The sequence below is a fragment of the Penicillium odoratum genome (genome assembly GCF_028828045.1).
Source record: "Penicillium odoratum strain IBT 22623 chromosome Unknown utg000005l_segment0_segment0, whole genome shotgun sequence".
Classification (NCBI taxonomy): domain Eukaryota; kingdom Fungi; phylum Ascomycota; class Eurotiomycetes; order Eurotiales; family Aspergillaceae; genus Penicillium; species Penicillium odoratum.
In genome coordinates this window covers 304,047-321,973 of record NW_026643147.1, presented here as the reverse complement: position 1 = coordinate 321,973, position 17,927 = coordinate 304,047, and the positions used below count along the sequence as shown (strand labels likewise).

Genomic DNA, 17,927 nt, shown 5'->3' with positions numbered 1-17,927 from the left:
CAAAGAGATTGAAGACTTAAGATTAAGAAGTCAGTAGCGGGAGGCGATCAGCCACTTAAGGCACGGATCGAGCAAGAAAGGGTCCTTAGCTCGGCGGCAGCTGTAGGAACCATCACTTATCACCCAATCCATCGCTCGTCATCCAATCAAATAAGCCCGCGATGTAACACTTCATATGTCCATGCGACCGGGCCATGTGCCATGCCACCCAAGACGGGCAAGAAACCAGATCCTGTACGTTTATCAGCGCTCGCCTGATCAAGGTTACCAATGAGGCAGACGACAACTTTGGAAAGACAGGAGTATGGGGGGGTGCATGCCAGGGGTCAGCCACGCATGACAAGCTTTATCTGCTGGCGTTCACCCCACCTCGCACACTCCCTTTATCTCTGCCGATTATTCCGAAAGATAGCGCTGACATGCTAAAGAGCGCAAATGAGTTTCCACTTGGCGGAGATTAGGATTTCATGGGTCAACTTTGAATACCTCAGAGCGGCTTGAGCGGCAGTCTACCAATCGAGCAAGTGCGTAAAATGATAAGTCTTGAGTTAAGTGACATTCTCGTGTTGAACCTTGCGGGAAAAAAAATGACTCATCGTGCAAGAACACAAATGTTCTCTTCTCCTTCGTCTCCCTCTTCCTGGCTTCATCGGGTCCATGAAGTTTTAGTATATATGCCATCAAAGCAGGCTATCTGTCACGTGCAATGGGCTTGTGGTTTAGTGGTATAATACTCCCTTAGCATGGGAGTGGTCCGGGGTTCGATTCCCCGCGAGTCCATCCTTTTGCTTCAGCTCTCTTGTTAGAGCTTCGATTTTTTGATTCACGAAAAATAAAAATATTTTGAATTTGAAATTTCAAATGAAAACCCCATCACATCCACGTATTTGAATACCTTTTTGTGGGCAACGGCATTTAATACTTGACAATCTATGGTTCATATGCCTCTCTCAAAATATCGGGCAATCATCATAGTAGATGGAGATAGTCATTACTCCGCGCTTAATGTACTGCTCCTTTGATTCTAACAGACACCATATTTGAGGACTTAGTTTTTAGCTCCCCTAATTTTTACAACCTTGGAAGGTTAAAGCAAAAGTAGAGAAATAACATTAAGGCGTGATCCTACACGTCATCTATAGCTTGAGTACATCTAGAACATCCATAGACGTTTGACTGCAACAAAATATATCTCCGCGGTACCTGGGCAGACGTTAATGCCCGAGTATTCGACTTGTATAATTGCCCATACAGCGCAGACCCTTTACCTACCTACATGGACCTCGGGATGTAGATATGAAACTACAGGATACTAAACATATTTAAGGTGCAACCTTGACGGAATTCAGCGATGGATTGAATCCACTTCAGCCAGCTCAGCCCACTGTCGCTCGAGCTGCTCTCTAATCCACGCTGTGCGCCATCCTATCACCTGTTCAACCCGGCTAAGAAATTGCAATGATCCTTGTTGCTCGGCTGGATGTTGAAGACAATATCCGACTGCAGGGTTCCAAGCATCAAATGATTAGTCTTTGGACAAATGGAGTTGGGGTGAGAACGAACAGCGATGCAGCAAGTGGCTGGCCATGAAGTACGCATTTTCCACACTCTCATTTGATCTGGACAGCCCCACAACTGTCAGTATGTGACCAGCGATTGTTCGCTAGAAGATTTATGTAAGCCACGAGCCTTTCAACGAGTGGGAATGCCGTACCTCGGCCAGACGTCTGTTCCGAGCTAGCTCAAAGTCGCTCATGGGTTCTGAATAAGGATTTGACAAAGTTAAGAAAATGATTGCCGCGTGATAGTATTGCATTCCGACCACTGAGTAATAATCAGTTGTCTGTGTTTCGACCTGACTAATAATACACACCTGCAGGGCCTGACATCATCCATATTTCAGGAAATGGCCGGTCGGCAGCCGCGTTTTGAGGTTGGTATCGGAGTGGTTGCCAAGTCGGGGGCTTTGAGCGATACCACTCTTCAACCGAATCAGAGATTTGATGCCAGGTGGTCGCGTTGACCGGTAGCCTAGGCCCATCGCGGCAGAGCTGGATGATATGAGCGCAATGGAAAACAATCATGTTGGCAATAGCCGCATCGTCATTCCGTTGGAACATGGCCGAGGACTCATAGTTGTGCAAGTTCAGCTGCAGTGGCTGACACTGCACAGTGGATGCATAAATAGCCTGTCGTAAAAACTGCCAACTCACAGCTTCTGCTAGACCACCAGACGATGCCGAGCGAGACATCAGGTTGATTAAACGATTGGACCCAAGGAGGTGAAACTTTTCATCTCTGCTTTCTAGCTCTTCACAGATTCGAAGGATAACTACTGTGACCAGCAGGTTCTCATCATAGGTTCGCTCGGGATTGTCCAAGGCCGGGATCAGTAACTCTAGGCACTGTCCAAGATAGGAGGAGGCCTCCCAGTCGCTCTTCCCTGTCATAATGGCATCATGTCGAGCAGCCAGTGCCAAGACGGATTTCAACACCATGGGTACCTGTAGGGCTCGCTGAGGCACTAGGGTGCTGAAGTGGCTTTGGGGATCACAAATATCCGCCTGTTTGGATCGATTAGCTCAGATGTTCGCAGATGGAAACGTCGGAGCCTTACCCAGGGGGCAATTTTTTGAATAAAGCACCGCATAAGAGACGCTTCTCTGAGAGACAAAGCAGACCCTGGATGTCGCACACATGACCGAGGGCTGGCACTGAGTGGATTCTCCTGCCGACTCGCCTCCTGCAACAAAGGGCTGACTACTGGCTGTTCTTCCACCATATCAGTATCTGCAAGCAGATGCTGTTGCAGTGACCAAGAGGGTGTCGGAGACGTTTCTCTAGCGGCTTCGGATCCTCCGCTTTCATTCGATTCATCGCCCTCGAGGATGAATGTCACTGTCATGTATAACTTAGTTTCGGGAGCAAAATCCACCCAAATATCAGAGCCTACCGGGCTTTGACACATCCACCCACACTTGTTCGTCATCCCAAATCAAATCGAAGCGAGTATGCGAGCCTTGACCTTTCTGGTAAACATGGTGAACGGCCTTGAATTGGAAGCGAGGGTCGAGGTGACATGCGCGACCGAGACGAGTACAGGAGACACAGGCTGACGATCCTGAGGGAATTACGCAGCGAATATGGCGATTGCGACACCGGCCACAACCCTTACCTACTCTCATGAAGGTGGTAAGGGAAATGTATAAGGTTGATGCCCGATTGTTACTTTTCCCCGCATGCTGACTCATCTCGAGCCCATGTTCACTCTGGGACTAGCATCATGATTGATCAATTGAATCACCAAATGGTTGGAATTATGTCACATATTATGCCAAGGTGATTACGGAACTATTCTACCTAACTTACGCGACCTTGGCAACTCATAGGTTGATGCAATTCTGCTGCCTATGCAAAAAATAGAACTGCGGACATTCTGGTCTAACCGAGCTTGTACAAATCAACGGTAAAATGTTCAATCAACAAACAGCCACTCAACCAAGTAAAAAAACCGAGTTTAAGTGGACCTCGGAGATGTTTTTAATCTCTCTGGTTGGATAATTTGTTTCCTCTCCATGCATCAACCCCACCAGAGTCCGACGCCGACTCTCTGAATTTCCTGTGGGCTGGGGGAGCTTCAGTGCCAATGCAAGAATCATGGAAAGACTGACTGCGCCGCCATGCACCATGCACCATGTTCGCTTTATATCTGTGGTGGAGCGCCCCCACGCACGAAAAAAAATTCAAATTCAAATTCAAAACAGTGACAGCAACGGCAGGTGTAGAAAACTGCATCAATGCATTTTCTATTCATCTTGCTGCTGGTTACCTTCTCGCAGGTAATCGGCGCAAATTCAGATTCCTGTACAGTAACAGAATTTTAAGCTCATGAGAAATTAATTTCGCTGACTGTCCGCCAGGCTCAAATAGTGCAACGATCTCCAGCCAAAGTGATGCAAATACATATGCCCACTGCGATCAGATAGATGGCAGCATCACCATCTCATCATCTGCCAGTGGCTCCATTGTTCTGTACAATGTCACTGAGATCAAAGGATCCTTTATAGCAGAAGGAGCCTCGAAGGTCACGACACTCGCCGCCCCAAATCTTGAGACGATTCAAGGAGCTTTGACTGTGGATGGCATGAGTTCGCTCAGCAATCTTTCCATGAATTCGCTCTCTGAAGTATCCTCCGCAGTCACCATTACAGGAAACGCTGAACTCAAGTATCTGGAATTCCAAAATTTGGAGGAAGTCGATGGAGAACTCAAATTGACCGGATCGTTCAGCTCGTGAGTACCAGTGGGAGTTGAGATCTATGTGGATCTAATACAGATTTAGGGTGTCACTGCCATCGCTCGACCAGGTCAAAAGGCAGACCATCATTCGAGGTGGCAGTTCCATGTTATGCACTGCATTGAACAGCTTATCTGATGTGTTTGAGAGTGGTTATTCCTGCTCCGCCAGTAGTGGATATTCCCTCAGTGCAGGTGCCAAGGGAGGCATCGCGGTCGGTGTCATTATCGCTGTCCTTCTCATCCTACTTCTCATGTGGTGGATCATTCGGCAACGTCGTGCACGTCGACGCCGGACTTCCAAGACCGCTGCCTTATCACCACCAGTATGCAAGGACGAGAAACCATCCCCGCCACAATATCAACCCATTATATCAGGAGACGTATCACCGAAGGTTCCTCGTAAGCCAGTGGGACCGGCGCCGGCGTTGTTGGACGGTCGCTCGATCTACGAAGCAGCCTACCCCGCTAGTCCGATCCCTGTTTATCATGAACTGGATGCTGGACCAGTCTTCAGCACACATCAGCGACCAATTCATTCAGAATCCTTGATCGATCCCATGGCCTAGCGGTCAGATTTCGGTTGAATAACTGAATTTTTTTCTGTCGCTTTTGCTGCGACTATATACCCATTCAAGTTTCAAAATATGATGACTTTGCCATGTTCAGTGTGAAGTGCCATATAGCCAATTGCATATGAGTCTCCTGAAGAGTGAGCTCAAGGCCTCAAATGCTAGCACTAATATTTTCTAGCTCCAGGCTTGAGGAATCACCCCAGTAGGCGATCACTTGATATTCTAACACAGCATTATTCAGTTTCCTCTTTTCAAATTCTGATTGAAAGGGTGGCATAATGGCTAACATCTACATATCACTAATTCGATTGCCTTTGTCCTTCATACTGTCTGTGTCATCGGACGTATATAATGAATGTGATTTATAGAAACATGGTAATATATTTGGCTCAAGTGGAGCGTCATCATGCACAGATTGAAACAAATTCGATCCCGAAGGCAAAAACCAGCCCTGCAAGCACCTACTGATCCATGAACACCTTCAATAACGCCGGGTAATTTGGAGAACCGAGTCCAGTCACAGGATCCCAGCCCTCGGCGGCATAAAAGCCAGGAGTTCCACAACCAGAGTTGTTACCCGAAGTGATATCGAAAAAGGCACCTGGGTTCGCATACAGTGTAGGGTTCACGAAACCGACGGTGGACTTTCCAGCGGCCAATCTCTCCTCATTGATGCGGGTAAGAATTGAGGCGAAGACAGGTGCTGAAGCTGACGTGCCGCCAATGGAGGTTGGTATGCCTTTGTTATAGATGACAACATTATCGCCCACGGCAGAGACATCCGGGTAGCCACGGCCAATTCGGTTATAGATACCACCATTCGCGCCAAAGCTGTTATTGTTGACACTCTCGTAGTACGGGTATGTTGGATCGGCCTTGGTAAAATAATCGGTCACGGCCTGAGACTGCCAGCTGGGACGCTCGTAGATATTACTAAAGCCACCACCCGATGGGAAGCGAGATACTGCAACCTCGCCGTGGTCTTGGACATTCGCACCGGGTGGAAGAAAGGTTGCCCCGACTGCGGTCATGTAGGGGCAAGAGGCCGGGAAGTCGGGAACGAAGATGTCGTTTGAATTGCCCAGGCAGTTACTCGGTGTAGGGTCGCCATTGCGTCCTGCTACCCCCGAGTCACCGGACGCGACTACCACGGAGACACCTCGCATGCCAAGCTTCATGAATTCATTGCACTGGCGACGCTGGTAAGCGATAGGAAGATCGGCCTCTGCCATACCGTAGGAGATCGAAACGACATTCGGCGGCTCGTAAACACCGCACTGCAAGGCTCCCTTGTAGCCACCTTCCTGGTCATCCGGATAAGAGGGATCCAGGGGAGAGATTTCATTGCAGTACGAGCCATCGATAGCATCCAAGAATGTGTTGAGGAAACCCTTGAATGTGTAGTTGTTCTCATAGACCATGTCGTCCGTCTGGAACAGAAGGGAGTTCTGGGGCCAGATAATCGGGTAAGAAATTTGGAAGTCGAGATCAGATTCAGCGCCAGCATTCAGGAGCGACGTCGGTGCCTCACCTCCATCAATTCCTTTCAAGGTTGGATGGGTCCCAATGGGAATGTTACTGCAGATGATTCAGTTACCATCGAATTTCAAAAAAATATGTAATAGAACAAACCTGGCTAGGGTGGTGAAAAACAGATCCAAATCCCCCTGAGCGTAGACATCGCCAATGGATTCAAAGATCCCCAATTCATTTCCCTTTGTAGCAGTCGTTCCGGCAGTGATATTGTACATTTCTATCATCGTCAGTTGATGTTGTGAGCAATGCGGAATAGTTCTTACCCTTGATACACAGAGGTGTGACGGCAAGGTCACAGAATTGCAGAACGTCGTCCAGAATCTCCTCAATAGGCTTCAGGATTGGTTCCAGGATCGGTAGCAGACCATTCAAAGAACGCTTTTGCATTTTGCTACTGGGCCGGCCAACACCTGACACCTCTCGCAGGGTGATACCGGGGGTGATGTAGTCAATGTGATCACGCACCGAGTGAGGAACATGATACCTGATGGAGTCAGAAACGAGTCAACCATTTAGTTCACGACAGTTGAACTTACTCGCGACATGCCACGTGTGACCGCCCAGTTTCGGCATGAGAATAAATATAGTACTCAGTGTGAAGCAGCCGTTCCAACTCATCGGCACCAGCATCAAACTGGATCCATTGTTTGTTGACTGATTGTGAGATCCGGTCCTTGGCAATACCAAATGACTCCAGCCACGAACGGACATTATCCACGCTCTCGTTAGTCGGCGCAAACAGATCATGCACCTCTGATTCCGACATATGGTTTCCATAGCGGCTCGAGGACGGATTGGACCTAGCAAGTGGATGTCAGTTGATTGTAAAGAGGAATTCAATACAGCACATACATCTCCATGAGAAGTTCATGTCCATATTCCAAGTTCGATTGGGTCAATCCAATCCGAACAGGAAGCGAGGCTGATGCATCCAGACGTTTCCCCTCGGTCCAGGAGGTTGGGACAAAGTCTCGTCGTTCATGCACGGCATGGCCATAAGGTGCGGGGACTGCTAGGACACCAACTGCAGCGGCTCCTAGAAACAAAAAGGAAGACTTCATACTGTATTCGAGTACTCAAACCATACACGGTGGTACAGGGAACTTTATACGTCCTGCAGGACCTTGGGGGTCTATGGAGACTCCATCGCGCCTTCCCAAATTATCTTAGGACAAACCCAATATTGAGTGTCTAGGATGGCAAGCGCAATGGTTGACTACTTGGTTGAACTACGATCGGCGTTTTTGTGGACCTACAATGAGGCATTTGCTCCGAATACAGCCAAATCTGTGGGGTTGGAGATAAGGGAGGGAAAGTTCTACGGTAGATCGAGGATTGCTGAGGCTTCAAAGGAGGAAAGGCGGGGTGAGCCGATGTTTACTTCTAAGTACAACTTATGATTTTCTGGAAGTATCATGGAGGATCAGGAAAGTATCATGATAAACCTTCGAATTAAATTCTCTAATTTCATATGCAAGTGTGAGCCATGTGAGATGATTCGGAGTACCGTCGGCAACTTCTACAAAGATAGCGGAGATGGCTAGCTCATTGGTAGATCATGCGATACCACCTAGCTTTGCACCATCTTCTCTTCATATTTTGCATTATCAGTGGGGAGAAACATCTTAGCATGATGCTACACGCAATATTTGAATCATTATCGTTCAAAGGTAGCCGCGGAACAACAGTTCCAGTGGAAGCAACTGTCATGCTGAACCTTGGATAGTTTAAAGGAAAAAACCAAAACATGGCAAGGGTTCGGCTTGTCAACTCCACTTGATCAAGTGGGGAACTTACTAAACCTCATTAGGAAAGCGTCTATTAGTTCCCTGCCGTCCAACGTGGCCAATGATCATCTTCCAATGACGATCCTGATATGCCCCTGAGATTTCCCCGCACCAAGGCACAGACTTTGAAAGTTCGGTACTAAGAGTGCAATCTTTCAGTTCGATTTGGAGTAAATTTCTAATTAATTACAGCTCTTATCTTAGGAAGCCGATGATTTTCGTGCAATGCGAAATCAATTGCATCCATGAATGTCACCATAGTAGGCCAGCAATCGACTTTCATCTCAAAAGGAAATGAGTCGTGGACTTTGCGAGGTGAAGTCCAGGGGATAAAAAGCGCCTGACATTGAGCGGTGCCGGATTGGCAGGGAAAGCAATGCCCGCATTGCTTTACCTTGATGGTTGATCCTTTCCGTAAGCATTAAACTCTTGGAAAGAGGGGAAAGAGATCAGCGATTGTGGTCATGCACTAGCGCATGCAGCTCAATCCAGGCCGGGGAGGTCGGGTCTCCAAGATCAGCGGTCGGAGGGTGTTTTGCACCTGAGGTCGTGCCTCGAGGCCCTGGGAAATTCGCAGACCATTCTCGTCCAATGAAAGTGTTTGTCGCGAAAAGAGTTTTCATTGTTGAGGCAATCAGCATGAGCATAAAGGGTGCAGCAAAGCTAGTCCGGTGAAGTGAAGAGGAGAGCAGTATTCGACTCTGCATAGTTCTATCACTGTGAAATAGCGGATTTGGACTGCTGGATGCTTTGTGATTGGGGCTAGAAAGGCATCGAGTGCCTCGATTCCACATGCTAAAAATGTGGCGTTTGGGCGTCAGCCTTCCGCGGGTGGCAGACATGATCAAGATCCACACCATCGCCAGAGCATATCCACCAACTGCTGCCGATGAAGCGGCTTTGCAAGGTAGTCATTCATGCCCTTTGCAAGATAAATTTCAGCATCTCCTTTGAGTGCGTTCCCGGTGAGTGCGATGATCGGAACATCAATCATCAACTGCCGAATTTGCTCTGTAGCCGCCAGACCATCCATAACAGGCATGTTGATGTCCATCAGAATAACGTTATAGGCGAGGGGCTTTTGCTTTACCATGCGCACGGCTTCAGCGCCATCCCAGGCTGCATCAACTCGCTCAAAGCCCAGTGTCGATAACAGCTTGAGCATGATGGTTTGATTGACCTTGTTATCTTCCACAAGGAGAATCTGCTTCTGCGGCGCGATTTTTTTGAGCTCCTCGGTCGGATCATGTATGAAGGGTTTGACTGTTGAATGGTTCTTCTGACTAGTTGGTGTATCGATATGGACCATCTTTGCAGACATCCAAAACACACTACCAGGGCCATCTGGATTTGCGTGGAACCCCACGGCGCCGTTCATGAGCTCCGCTAGGCTTTTACAAATGGAAAGTCCTAACCCAGTGCCTTGGTATCGCTTGGATGCCGAATCTGCAAATCGTGTGAAAGGAGTGAAAAGAGTGTTTGTCGCAACCTCAGGGATTCCAATCCCAGAATCCACCACCTGGATAGAGATCGTGCAGAACCGAGGATCGATAGGGTCTTTCGTATAAGATGCGTTAATATGGACATAGCCTTCTTCAGTAAATTTCACTGCATTGCCGACGAGATTCTGGAGGATCTGGCGGAAGCGCAGCGGGTCACCTTGGATACTTTGGGGAAAGTCCGAATCGACCGAGACTTTCAAAACGACACCGGGCTTCACCGATGGTTGACAGTTCTTGGCGACCGCATTGATCACGCTGGGGACATTCAGAGTATCAGTGATGAGGGAAAAGGATCCAGAAGACAATTTCGAATAATCCAACACATCATTGATGACTTGCAGAAGCATGGAGGTGGAATCCTCCAAAATGGACGCAAACTCCAGCTGATCATCCGCCAGCGAAGTCCTCATGAGCATGGTCAAGGCCAAAAACATGCCATTCATCGGAGTGCGCAGCTCATGTGACATGTTTGCTAAAAAATCGGTCTTCATCTTGGAAGATTCTTCAAATGCGTCAATCAGGCGCGCCTCCGCCGCCTTGCGCTCTGTCAAATCTCGAGTCACTTTCACAAATCCAACATGTTGGCCGAATTGGTAAATGGCTGTGATCATCACGTTGGCCCAAAATCGCCCTCCGTCTTTTCGGTAGCGCCAGCCTTCATCTTCGACCTTGCCCTCACGCAAGCACACCTCCAATTCCCGTGCTGGCTTGTTGGACTGACAGTCCTCGGGTCCGTAGAAGATGGAAAAATGCTTGCCGACAATTTCTTCGGTCGTGTAGCCCTTGAGGATGGAGGCTCCGGAATTCCACGTGGCGATATGACCGCGCGTATCCAACATGAAAATCGCATAATCCTTGACAGTGTCGATCAGGATCTTATAGGTCTCGTTCAGATAAGTGGTCTCGCTAAGCTTGGATGCGCGCTTTTTCCGTTTCTGTTTATGCGCCTCGAGGAGTACGTTGACCAATACGCTGCGGTCGAAGACAGGCGTTACCGTCAATGAATAATCAAACTCCCCGTGGTCGACATGAACACGATCGATCACTTTCACTTCTTTTGTCGCGATCGCTGCACCTAAGACACCACTTAATGACGCAATATTGGGCGCAGGGACTAGCCCAGGTGTCAATTTGTAGATGCTAGCTCCCAATAATTGTTCCCGGGTGTGCTGGAATGTGGTCTGGTGGCTCTCCGAAGTTCCCACCACCCGGAGTGAACCATCTAAAATCAGAGTCGGCGTCGGCGTTAGTCGGAAAATCTGCGACCATCGATCCTCCATTTCCGGCTTGGATTGTTGAGATTCTCCCTGTAAGGATCGTAGGTCTTGTTCAGCAGGCGGGGTCATGATCATCGCGTAGCTAACGGGCCGGCGATCACCGAGGTTCAGGTGGAGCATCTGTTGGTCTAACACCATAATGCCGTGAACTTTCCTGCCACTGGGGCAGGAAAAAGATCAACGGGGAGATAGATTTCATCCACGTGGAGTGCAGTGCATTCCGTCAAGAAGGAAAGATAAGGTGGATTGTGGGTAGTTGTTGAACTCCCGTGTGTAAAGAGAAAGGAATTCAAATCCAGCAGAGAAAAAAGGTAAGATTCGGGATTTGCAAAACTTGAAAGAACCGAAGTCGTCGAAACAAGCGGCCAAGCCAGCCGATGCAGCGAATGTCCTACTGGACGGCAAAATTCGCCGGCGGGGGAAGCAGAGCCGCTAACCCGGTTTCAGTGCAAACGCGATTCGTATAAAACTCCACGTACGTAGTTTGCCGCACGGTGGCGACTTGACAAGGGCAAAATGAAGAAATGAAAATATTCTCGTCCAAGGTTTCTTTGGTTCTAAAAAGATCTAGATCTAGGGGTTGGATCTTCAAAGATACATTTAGGATAAATCTGCCGATGATCCCGATGACGTCTCATCTCCACCTTGTCACAGGGCTGGGCACGCGATGAACCACGTTTTGCATTAGAAAAAATTCATAAATTCTGACAAATCAGACATTTCTATAAATGGGGAAAAATCATTTGGAATTGAATATGACCATCAACGTGACCCTGAGTAGCCACGTGAGGCTACAAAATCACATTCTCACACTCAACCTTTTCTACCATCTTCCCTACCGCATGTGCGATTCCATAGGAGAAAGCGTACCCTCCACCACCGAATCCATAAGCCGATAGAATGGTTCTATCATCTCGTTGTTCTGAGTCGAGACGAAATCCGCCTCGTCGGGAAGGTCGAATTCCAATGATATGGCTAATATCCTTATCGGCTGGATGTTCGGGTACAACGTCCGGGGCGAGGCGATGCGCACGAGCGATCTCATCTCGTGCAATCTCTAGATCAACATCTGGGGACCTGGAATTGGTCAGTACATCCTTCAAACATTAAAGACCTAGTTCGGGGACAGTACAGATTATCTTGTTGCTTCACACCTCCCAGCACAACCCCGTGTGACAAAGGCCGTGGAATGACGTAGGTATATTCTTGACCATTGCGGAAGTACATCGTATGGCATTTATCAGTTCGAAGAAATACCGTCTGTCCTCTTTCAGGGAAGCAACGATCGTCCAGAACATCTGTCAGAGTCTGACTGCCCAATCCGCTGGCATTGATGAAGATTTTCGACTCCGGGAACATCCCGAACAGTTCTTGAAGAGATTGAACTCGCTGCCGAATGAACTTTCCTCCCATCTCGGTGACCTTCTTGCCAAGGTAGGGCATATGCAGTGTGGGATCCGTGACTAAGGTCTCATAGGACCAACCGCAATAGAAATTCTCGGGGAACTCATCGCGGCTCATCTCCCGAAACTATTCAAGCTGTCAGTGGGGAAATATTTGGGAAAAGGGATACCTTTAAAAGTACCTTGGCGACAACAGTTTTCCCCCAGATGGCCGAATCGGGAGCTGGTTTCTGTTCCAAATACTCGCGTGCATTGACAACACTGACGCCAGATGATGGGTCCTGAGCCATCTTGAGTAGGATACGGTGGGTCACAACTTGGTAATATCGCTGTTCAGGATTGATTCCACCTGCGGGGTGCCATGCAGCACCTGCCCAGGCGGAGGCATAGGTGATGTCTTGATCCCCGGGCAGATGTTCGGCAACCAATGTCACGGAGAACCCAGACTGGAGTAGTTGGCGGGCTGTTGCACATCCGATAATGCCTGCGCCTAGAATCACAATAGTCCGCTGTGAAAAGGGCACGGTGATATCGTCATGATCACGGCATGTGTCCATGGCGATAAGCATAAAATTCAATGTCGATTTGGCTTGACCAGGGGCTGTAATTTAGCGTCTTTGCATCAAGTGCTATCTATACCTTGAGGTATGTATAGGATAGAGATCGCGCTTGATCAGATTAAAGATGCAAGGTATATTTATTCGACTTTCAATCGGGCTCCCAATGTATTTGTCAAAGGCATTTTCACAAATCGACTGGAGGTTTTTGATTGAATCGTAACCAAGCGCTTCGAGCCGAATAGTGGAGTGGAAGCAGTAAAGATGGCGGGTTATTCCGACAACTAAAAGCTTTGGGATGTTGGAAATGTCGTCACTTTGATAACAATCACCATTGAGTTCACGGGTTTATATACGACTTTTCTCGTTCATTTTCAATTAAAGTTATGATTTAGCTGAGACTTACGATTTCTTGTGGGGAAATTGTTGGTGTTCATTGGATGAGGCGGGTGTTTCCATTCATTACAAATTTCCCTCTTTTATCCCTGTACATGATCGGGCCAATCACTTACCAAATCCATGACCTTTAGCGCCCTTTCCCTTCAATGCTCTTTACTTGAAGAATCAAGTTAAATAGCTCCTGATTGGGTTTCGAGTTCTGGATCTTCATCTGAGTCCTTCTGACTGGGGCCGCTTCGGCCGGATCTCCCCGGGGAGCCAGGATGGAGGAGGAGAAATGTCGGCGACATTCTTGGTCCCAGGTGGGTTATAATGGGTACCCTTGCATGCACATAACCTTCTTGATCGCTATTCCCCACTGCAATGAAGAGATTCTCTTGGCGTCTCGTGGCGCGTGGCCTCTTGGGCATTTGGGCTTTAATTAGCCCCTAGTGGTCAAGCCTAATCTGCTTGATGAAACAGGATGATTAATGTGCCAGGAGATATCATGATTAACTGAATATGCTTCTAGGCATCCCCTGACTCTGGAGACGACATTTCCATCCTACGCGACCGTGATGCCGAGAAAATCCTACCCTACGATGCCGATGATTCACCCTTTCCCGAGGTGCGGGCAGTCATCCAACCCACCGACGACGTTTCCCTACCGGTGAACACTGTTCGAATGTGGACAATCGGTATCGTCTTCACTATAGTGAGCTTGACGAAATCGAACGAGCCTCCCCGAATGCGTTGCTAATGTGGACAAAGGTGGGAAGTGGGTTGAACCAATTCTTTAGCTTGCGACAACCGAGCGTCACAATCAGTGCATTGGTAGCCCAATTGCTAGCGTTTCCCTTGGGATGTGCCTGGGCCAAATGGATGCCACTTGGGGTACTCAACCCTGATCGCCACTTTAATATTAAAGAGCATGGCCTGATCACCATCATGGCCAATGTCTCCATTGGATCCGCCCAGGCGACGCAAGTCATCGAAGCGATAGTCAAATTCTACGGCATGCCTTCGAATGGGGGGTTTGAGGTGCTGCTATGCATTACCACACAACTTTTTGGCTTTGGAGTCGCAGGTATGGCAACCCGTTGGCTTGTTACACCAGCTTCAATGCTATGGCCACAGGTGCTCTCCAACGCAGCGCTTCTGACTACCCTCCATTCAAGAGAGAACAGGGTTGCGGATGGCTGGCGGATCACTCGCTTGAGATTTTTTCTCTTCGTCTTCACTGGCGGGGCGATTTGGTACTTTGCGCCCGGCTACCTGTTCACCGGCCTCAGTACCTTCAGTTTCATCTGTTGGATAGTGCCGTCAAACGTGGTAGTCAACCAGTTGTTTGGTCAGACAACAGGACTGGGAATGTCTATTCTGACGTTCGACTGGGCACAAGTAGTCTATGCTAATCAGAGTCCTCTCCTGGTACCTTTCTGGGCAGGATTGAATGTGATGGGCTCCTTTGCCTTATTTTTCTGGTTGATCTGTCCGATTCTCTACTACACCAACACTTGGTATTCTGCCTATCTGCCTCTTCTCAACTCAAACACCTTCGACAACACCGGTCAAGATTACCAAACATCGCGCATTATGGATAAGAATGGAACGGTGGACCAAGCCGCTTATAGGGACTACTCCCCCATGTTTTTGCCTGCCGGGTATGCGATTACATTTGGAGTTGCGTTCGCCAACCTGACTGGTATTTTCGTTCATGTTGGACTCTACCATGGCAAGGATCTGTGGAGGCAGTGGAAGGGCACTGGTGAGCGCGATGTTCACGCGCGGCTGATGTCCACGTACCGCGCTGTTCCTTGGTGGTGGTTTGCCGCAGTTTCGGTCCTCATGTTCGTGCTGAGTATTGTGACGAATGAGGTGTGGCATACTGGCTTGCCGGTCTGGGCTGTGCTAGTGGCCTTTTTGTTACCTATCGTCTACTTTCTCCCCGTGGGAATCATTAAGGCCTTGACTAACATCAGCAGCAACCAGTTGAATCTGATCACAGAATTCATTGGAGGCTATGCTTTCCTTGGACGACCCATAGCTAACATGGTCTTTAAATTCTATGGCTATGTTGCAATTCAACAGGGCCTTGAGTATGTTGTCCCCTCGGTTGCCGTGATTGAGTCAGCCCATTAACTAGATTAGATTTGTCGCCGATATGAAACTGGCACATTATCTTCACATTGCTCCACGCATGCTCTTTGTAGCACAGGGACTTGCCACGTTGGTCGGAGCTATTGTTCAGTGCGGTGTGACCGTATTCATGATCACTCGCATAGATGGGGTCTGCACATCTGATGCCGAGGGTAACTTTACATGTCCTCATGGTCGAGTGACTTATTCTTCGTCTCTAATCTGGGGTAAGAGACGTCCGTCCCTTCCACGATCTTTGCTGACTATCTACCAGGTGCTGTTGGTCCTGGTCGGTTATTTTCTCCCGGTCAGACGTACAGTAATTTACTCTGGTTCTTGCTCGTGGGGCCGGCGGTAGTAGTAATTACCTACCTCCTCGGTCGCCGCTGGAAATCCGTGAACTATCTCTCCTGGCCAGTTGCATTTGGTGCAATGAGCCTAGTTCCCCCAGCCACGGGAGTCAGCTTCTCCTCGTGGTGGGTTATCAATGCCATATTCAATGGATTAATTCGACGTCGCAGACCCGCGTGGTGGTCTAAGTACAGTGCGTTGCATATTATCGATCCTTCTTTGTGTTGTGCTAATTGCCTCTAGATTATGTATTGTCCGCTGCGCTTGACTGTGGCGTGGCCGTATCTACCGTAATCATATTCTTCTGCATCACCCTGCCAGCTGGTTCTCTGAGCTGGTGGGGCAACACCGTATACTCTAATACTGCCGACGGCAAAGGCACGCCCTACAAGTCCCTTCCTGCCAGAGGCTATTTTGGCCCGCCAAAGGGCTCCTGGAGTTGAACATTAGGTCTGTATTTAGGGATTGGCGTTTACCCTTAGGTTCGTTACTTACACATACATAATATCTGAATATAAAAGACGTGTTCTATTCTAATTTTCTCATTCCAACGTTTACCCTGCATTTCGGCTATACTTTGACTGAGCGCCCACATACATAGACCTTGGCAATATTCCTATCATCTCCAGTCATGATCCACTTTTCGAAGATGGTGGAAATCGAATCATCATCCTCGACGGGGGTCATGATTCCAAGATTGTCGTCACAGTGGACCTCCAGAGCATCGAATTCTTTACCAACGGCAAAATTACCAATCTTCTCATCCAAGCCACAAACCTGCGCACCGCCCAGCGTCGCAAGATAGAACCCTTCAGCCATGGATAGTGCAGGGTCCTGGCCATCAGTAGCGTCTTGCCGGGCGATTGAAACCACAAATGCCTGTCTCATGCTATCCAGCATGGATGCAGAGTGACCGCCTCCACTGTCTGTTCCCAGCCCTACTTTGATGCCCCGTCGTAGGTATTCGCGTATTGGCGCTGCCATGAAAAAGTCCATGGTCGTGTTCGAAATTGGACAGTGTGCGACACCACAACGAAGCTCGCGAAGTGCTTCGATCTCCTCTTCCTCTAGATAAATGCAATGCGCGAGAATCGTGCGGTCGGTCAATAGTTCGTAGGATTTATAGAGCTCCACCTCATTGCGAAATTGAGGGAACAGCTCCTTGGTCAGCATCATTTCACCCTTGGCTTCGTTGAAATGGGTCTGGATTGGTGTATCAGGATGTTCTTTCGCGAGCGACCCCAGCCCACTTAGAAGGTCCGGTTCACAGGAGATAGCAAATCGAGGAGTGATGATCGGGCGCACAAGCTTGTTGTCCGGATCGATAGTTTGGATATGCTGAATCAACTCCTGCGTTTGGTGCAGCGAATCCTCCACCGATGCATCCCTATACCACTCCGGTGAATTGCGATTCATATTGCACTTTCCAACTAAGGCACGCTGGCCCTTCTCCAAGCAGATATCGGCCAGGATCTGGGTTGCTTCACCATGCAAAGATCCATAGTATGATGCTGTCGTGATGCCGTGTCGAAGGAATCCAGATACACAGGATGAATATGTACGCTTGGCGTATTCCGCATCCGCGAATTTCGCCTCATGTGCAAAGGTTACATTGTTCAGCCATTCCATTAGCGTCTTTCCACGACCGATCCCACGCTGGGTCCACTGCGGCGCGTGGTTGTGGGTGTCCACGAAGCCGGGACAGAGGAATTGGCCACGTTGCAGGTATTTGATCGGGAAGACATCTGGTGTGTAGCCCAGGTCTGAAATTATGCTGTTGATCTCGTTGGGGTCGACTCCTGCCTGTAGTGTTTGGATTTTGCCGGCTTTGTCCACCAAAAGGAAGCAATTCTCCAAGATTTCGAGCTCGTTCAACCTTCGGGAATGGATGACTGTTCCGTGAAAGGCTATTGGGAGGCCTAATGTACGTGAGCCTTTGTCAATTTCGTCCATTGTGGAGAGGTGTTTAAGGGAAGTCATCTGGGTACGGCGATGATTGGGGTTATCTTCTTATCATGGTGAGGGGTAAATGATACGACCAATAGTAATTAACAATTTCATTATAGATTTCGCAAAGTCAATTCCTAGCATCGGAATGTATTTCTCACTTCATGATCCCTTGGCAA

General features: G+C 48.6%; 7 protein-coding genes across 7 annotated transcripts; 2 read left to right on the top strand and 5 right to left on the bottom strand.

Annotated features, from left to right (window-relative positions):
• Positions 1-1,345: 1,345 nt before the first annotated feature.
• N7520_005641 (Zn(II)2Cys6 transcription factor) lies at positions 1,346-3,185 on the bottom strand (the record flags this gene model as incomplete). Its single annotated transcript, XM_057139575.1, has 6 exons — positions 1,346-1,500; positions 1,564-1,663; positions 1,715-1,824; positions 1,874-2,564; positions 2,618-2,898; positions 2,954-3,185. 6 exons carry the CDS (start codon positions 3,183-3,185, stop codon positions 1,346-1,348), a joined length of 1,569 nt encoding a protein of 522 aa, XP_056993581.1.
• Positions 3,186-3,694: 509 nt separating this feature from the next.
• Positions 3,695-4,865, top strand: N7520_005640 (uncharacterized protein; the record flags this gene model as incomplete). Its single annotated transcript, XM_057139574.1, has 3 exons — positions 3,695-3,839; positions 3,921-4,293; positions 4,343-4,865. The coding sequence occupies 3 exons, from the start codon at positions 3,695-3,697 to the stop codon at positions 4,863-4,865; spliced, it is 1,041 nt and encodes a 346-aa protein (XP_056993580.1).
• A 467-nt stretch (positions 4,866-5,332) lies between these two features.
• On the bottom strand, positions 5,333-7,468 carry N7520_005639 (S53 family peptidase; the record flags this gene model as incomplete). Its single annotated transcript, XM_057139573.1, has 5 exons — positions 5,333-6,449; positions 6,504-6,624; positions 6,671-6,891; positions 6,944-7,207; positions 7,260-7,468. The coding sequence occupies 5 exons, from the start codon at positions 7,466-7,468 to the stop codon at positions 5,333-5,335; spliced, it is 1,932 nt and encodes a 643-aa protein (XP_056993579.1).
• Positions 7,469-9,038: 1,570 nt separating this feature from the next.
• fos-1 (sensor histidine kinase/response regulator Fos-1/TcsA) lies at positions 9,039-11,111 on the bottom strand (the record flags this gene model as incomplete). Its single annotated transcript, XM_057139572.1, has 1 exon — positions 9,039-11,111. The coding sequence occupies one exon, from the start codon at positions 11,109-11,111 to the stop codon at positions 9,039-9,041; it is 2,073 nt and encodes a 690-aa protein (XP_056993578.1).
• Positions 11,112-11,764: 653 nt separating this feature from the next.
• N7520_005637 (FAD-dependent oxidoreductase) lies at positions 11,765-12,945 on the bottom strand (the record flags this gene model as incomplete). The annotated part of the gene is made up of 3 exons (XM_057139571.1): positions 11,765-12,050; positions 12,106-12,503; positions 12,559-12,945. 3 exons carry the CDS (start codon positions 12,943-12,945, stop codon positions 11,765-11,767), a joined length of 1,071 nt encoding a protein of 356 aa, XP_056993577.1.
• A 650-nt stretch (positions 12,946-13,595) lies between these two features.
• optF (uncharacterized protein) lies at positions 13,596-16,244 on the top strand (the record flags this gene model as incomplete). Its single annotated transcript, XM_057139570.1, has 6 exons — positions 13,596-13,634; positions 13,844-14,026; positions 14,083-15,410; positions 15,463-15,677; positions 15,725-15,994; positions 16,045-16,244. The coding sequence occupies 6 exons, from the start codon at positions 13,596-13,598 to the stop codon at positions 16,242-16,244; spliced, it is 2,235 nt and encodes a 744-aa protein (XP_056993576.1).
• Positions 16,245-16,371: 127 nt separating this feature from the next.
• On the bottom strand, positions 16,372-17,754 carry N7520_005635 (putative guanine deaminase; the record flags this gene model as incomplete). Its single annotated transcript, XM_057139569.1, has 1 exon — positions 16,372-17,754. One exon carries the CDS (start codon positions 17,752-17,754, stop codon positions 16,372-16,374), a length of 1,383 nt encoding a protein of 460 aa, XP_056993575.1.
• Between the last annotated feature and the right edge of the window lie 173 nt (positions 17,755-17,927).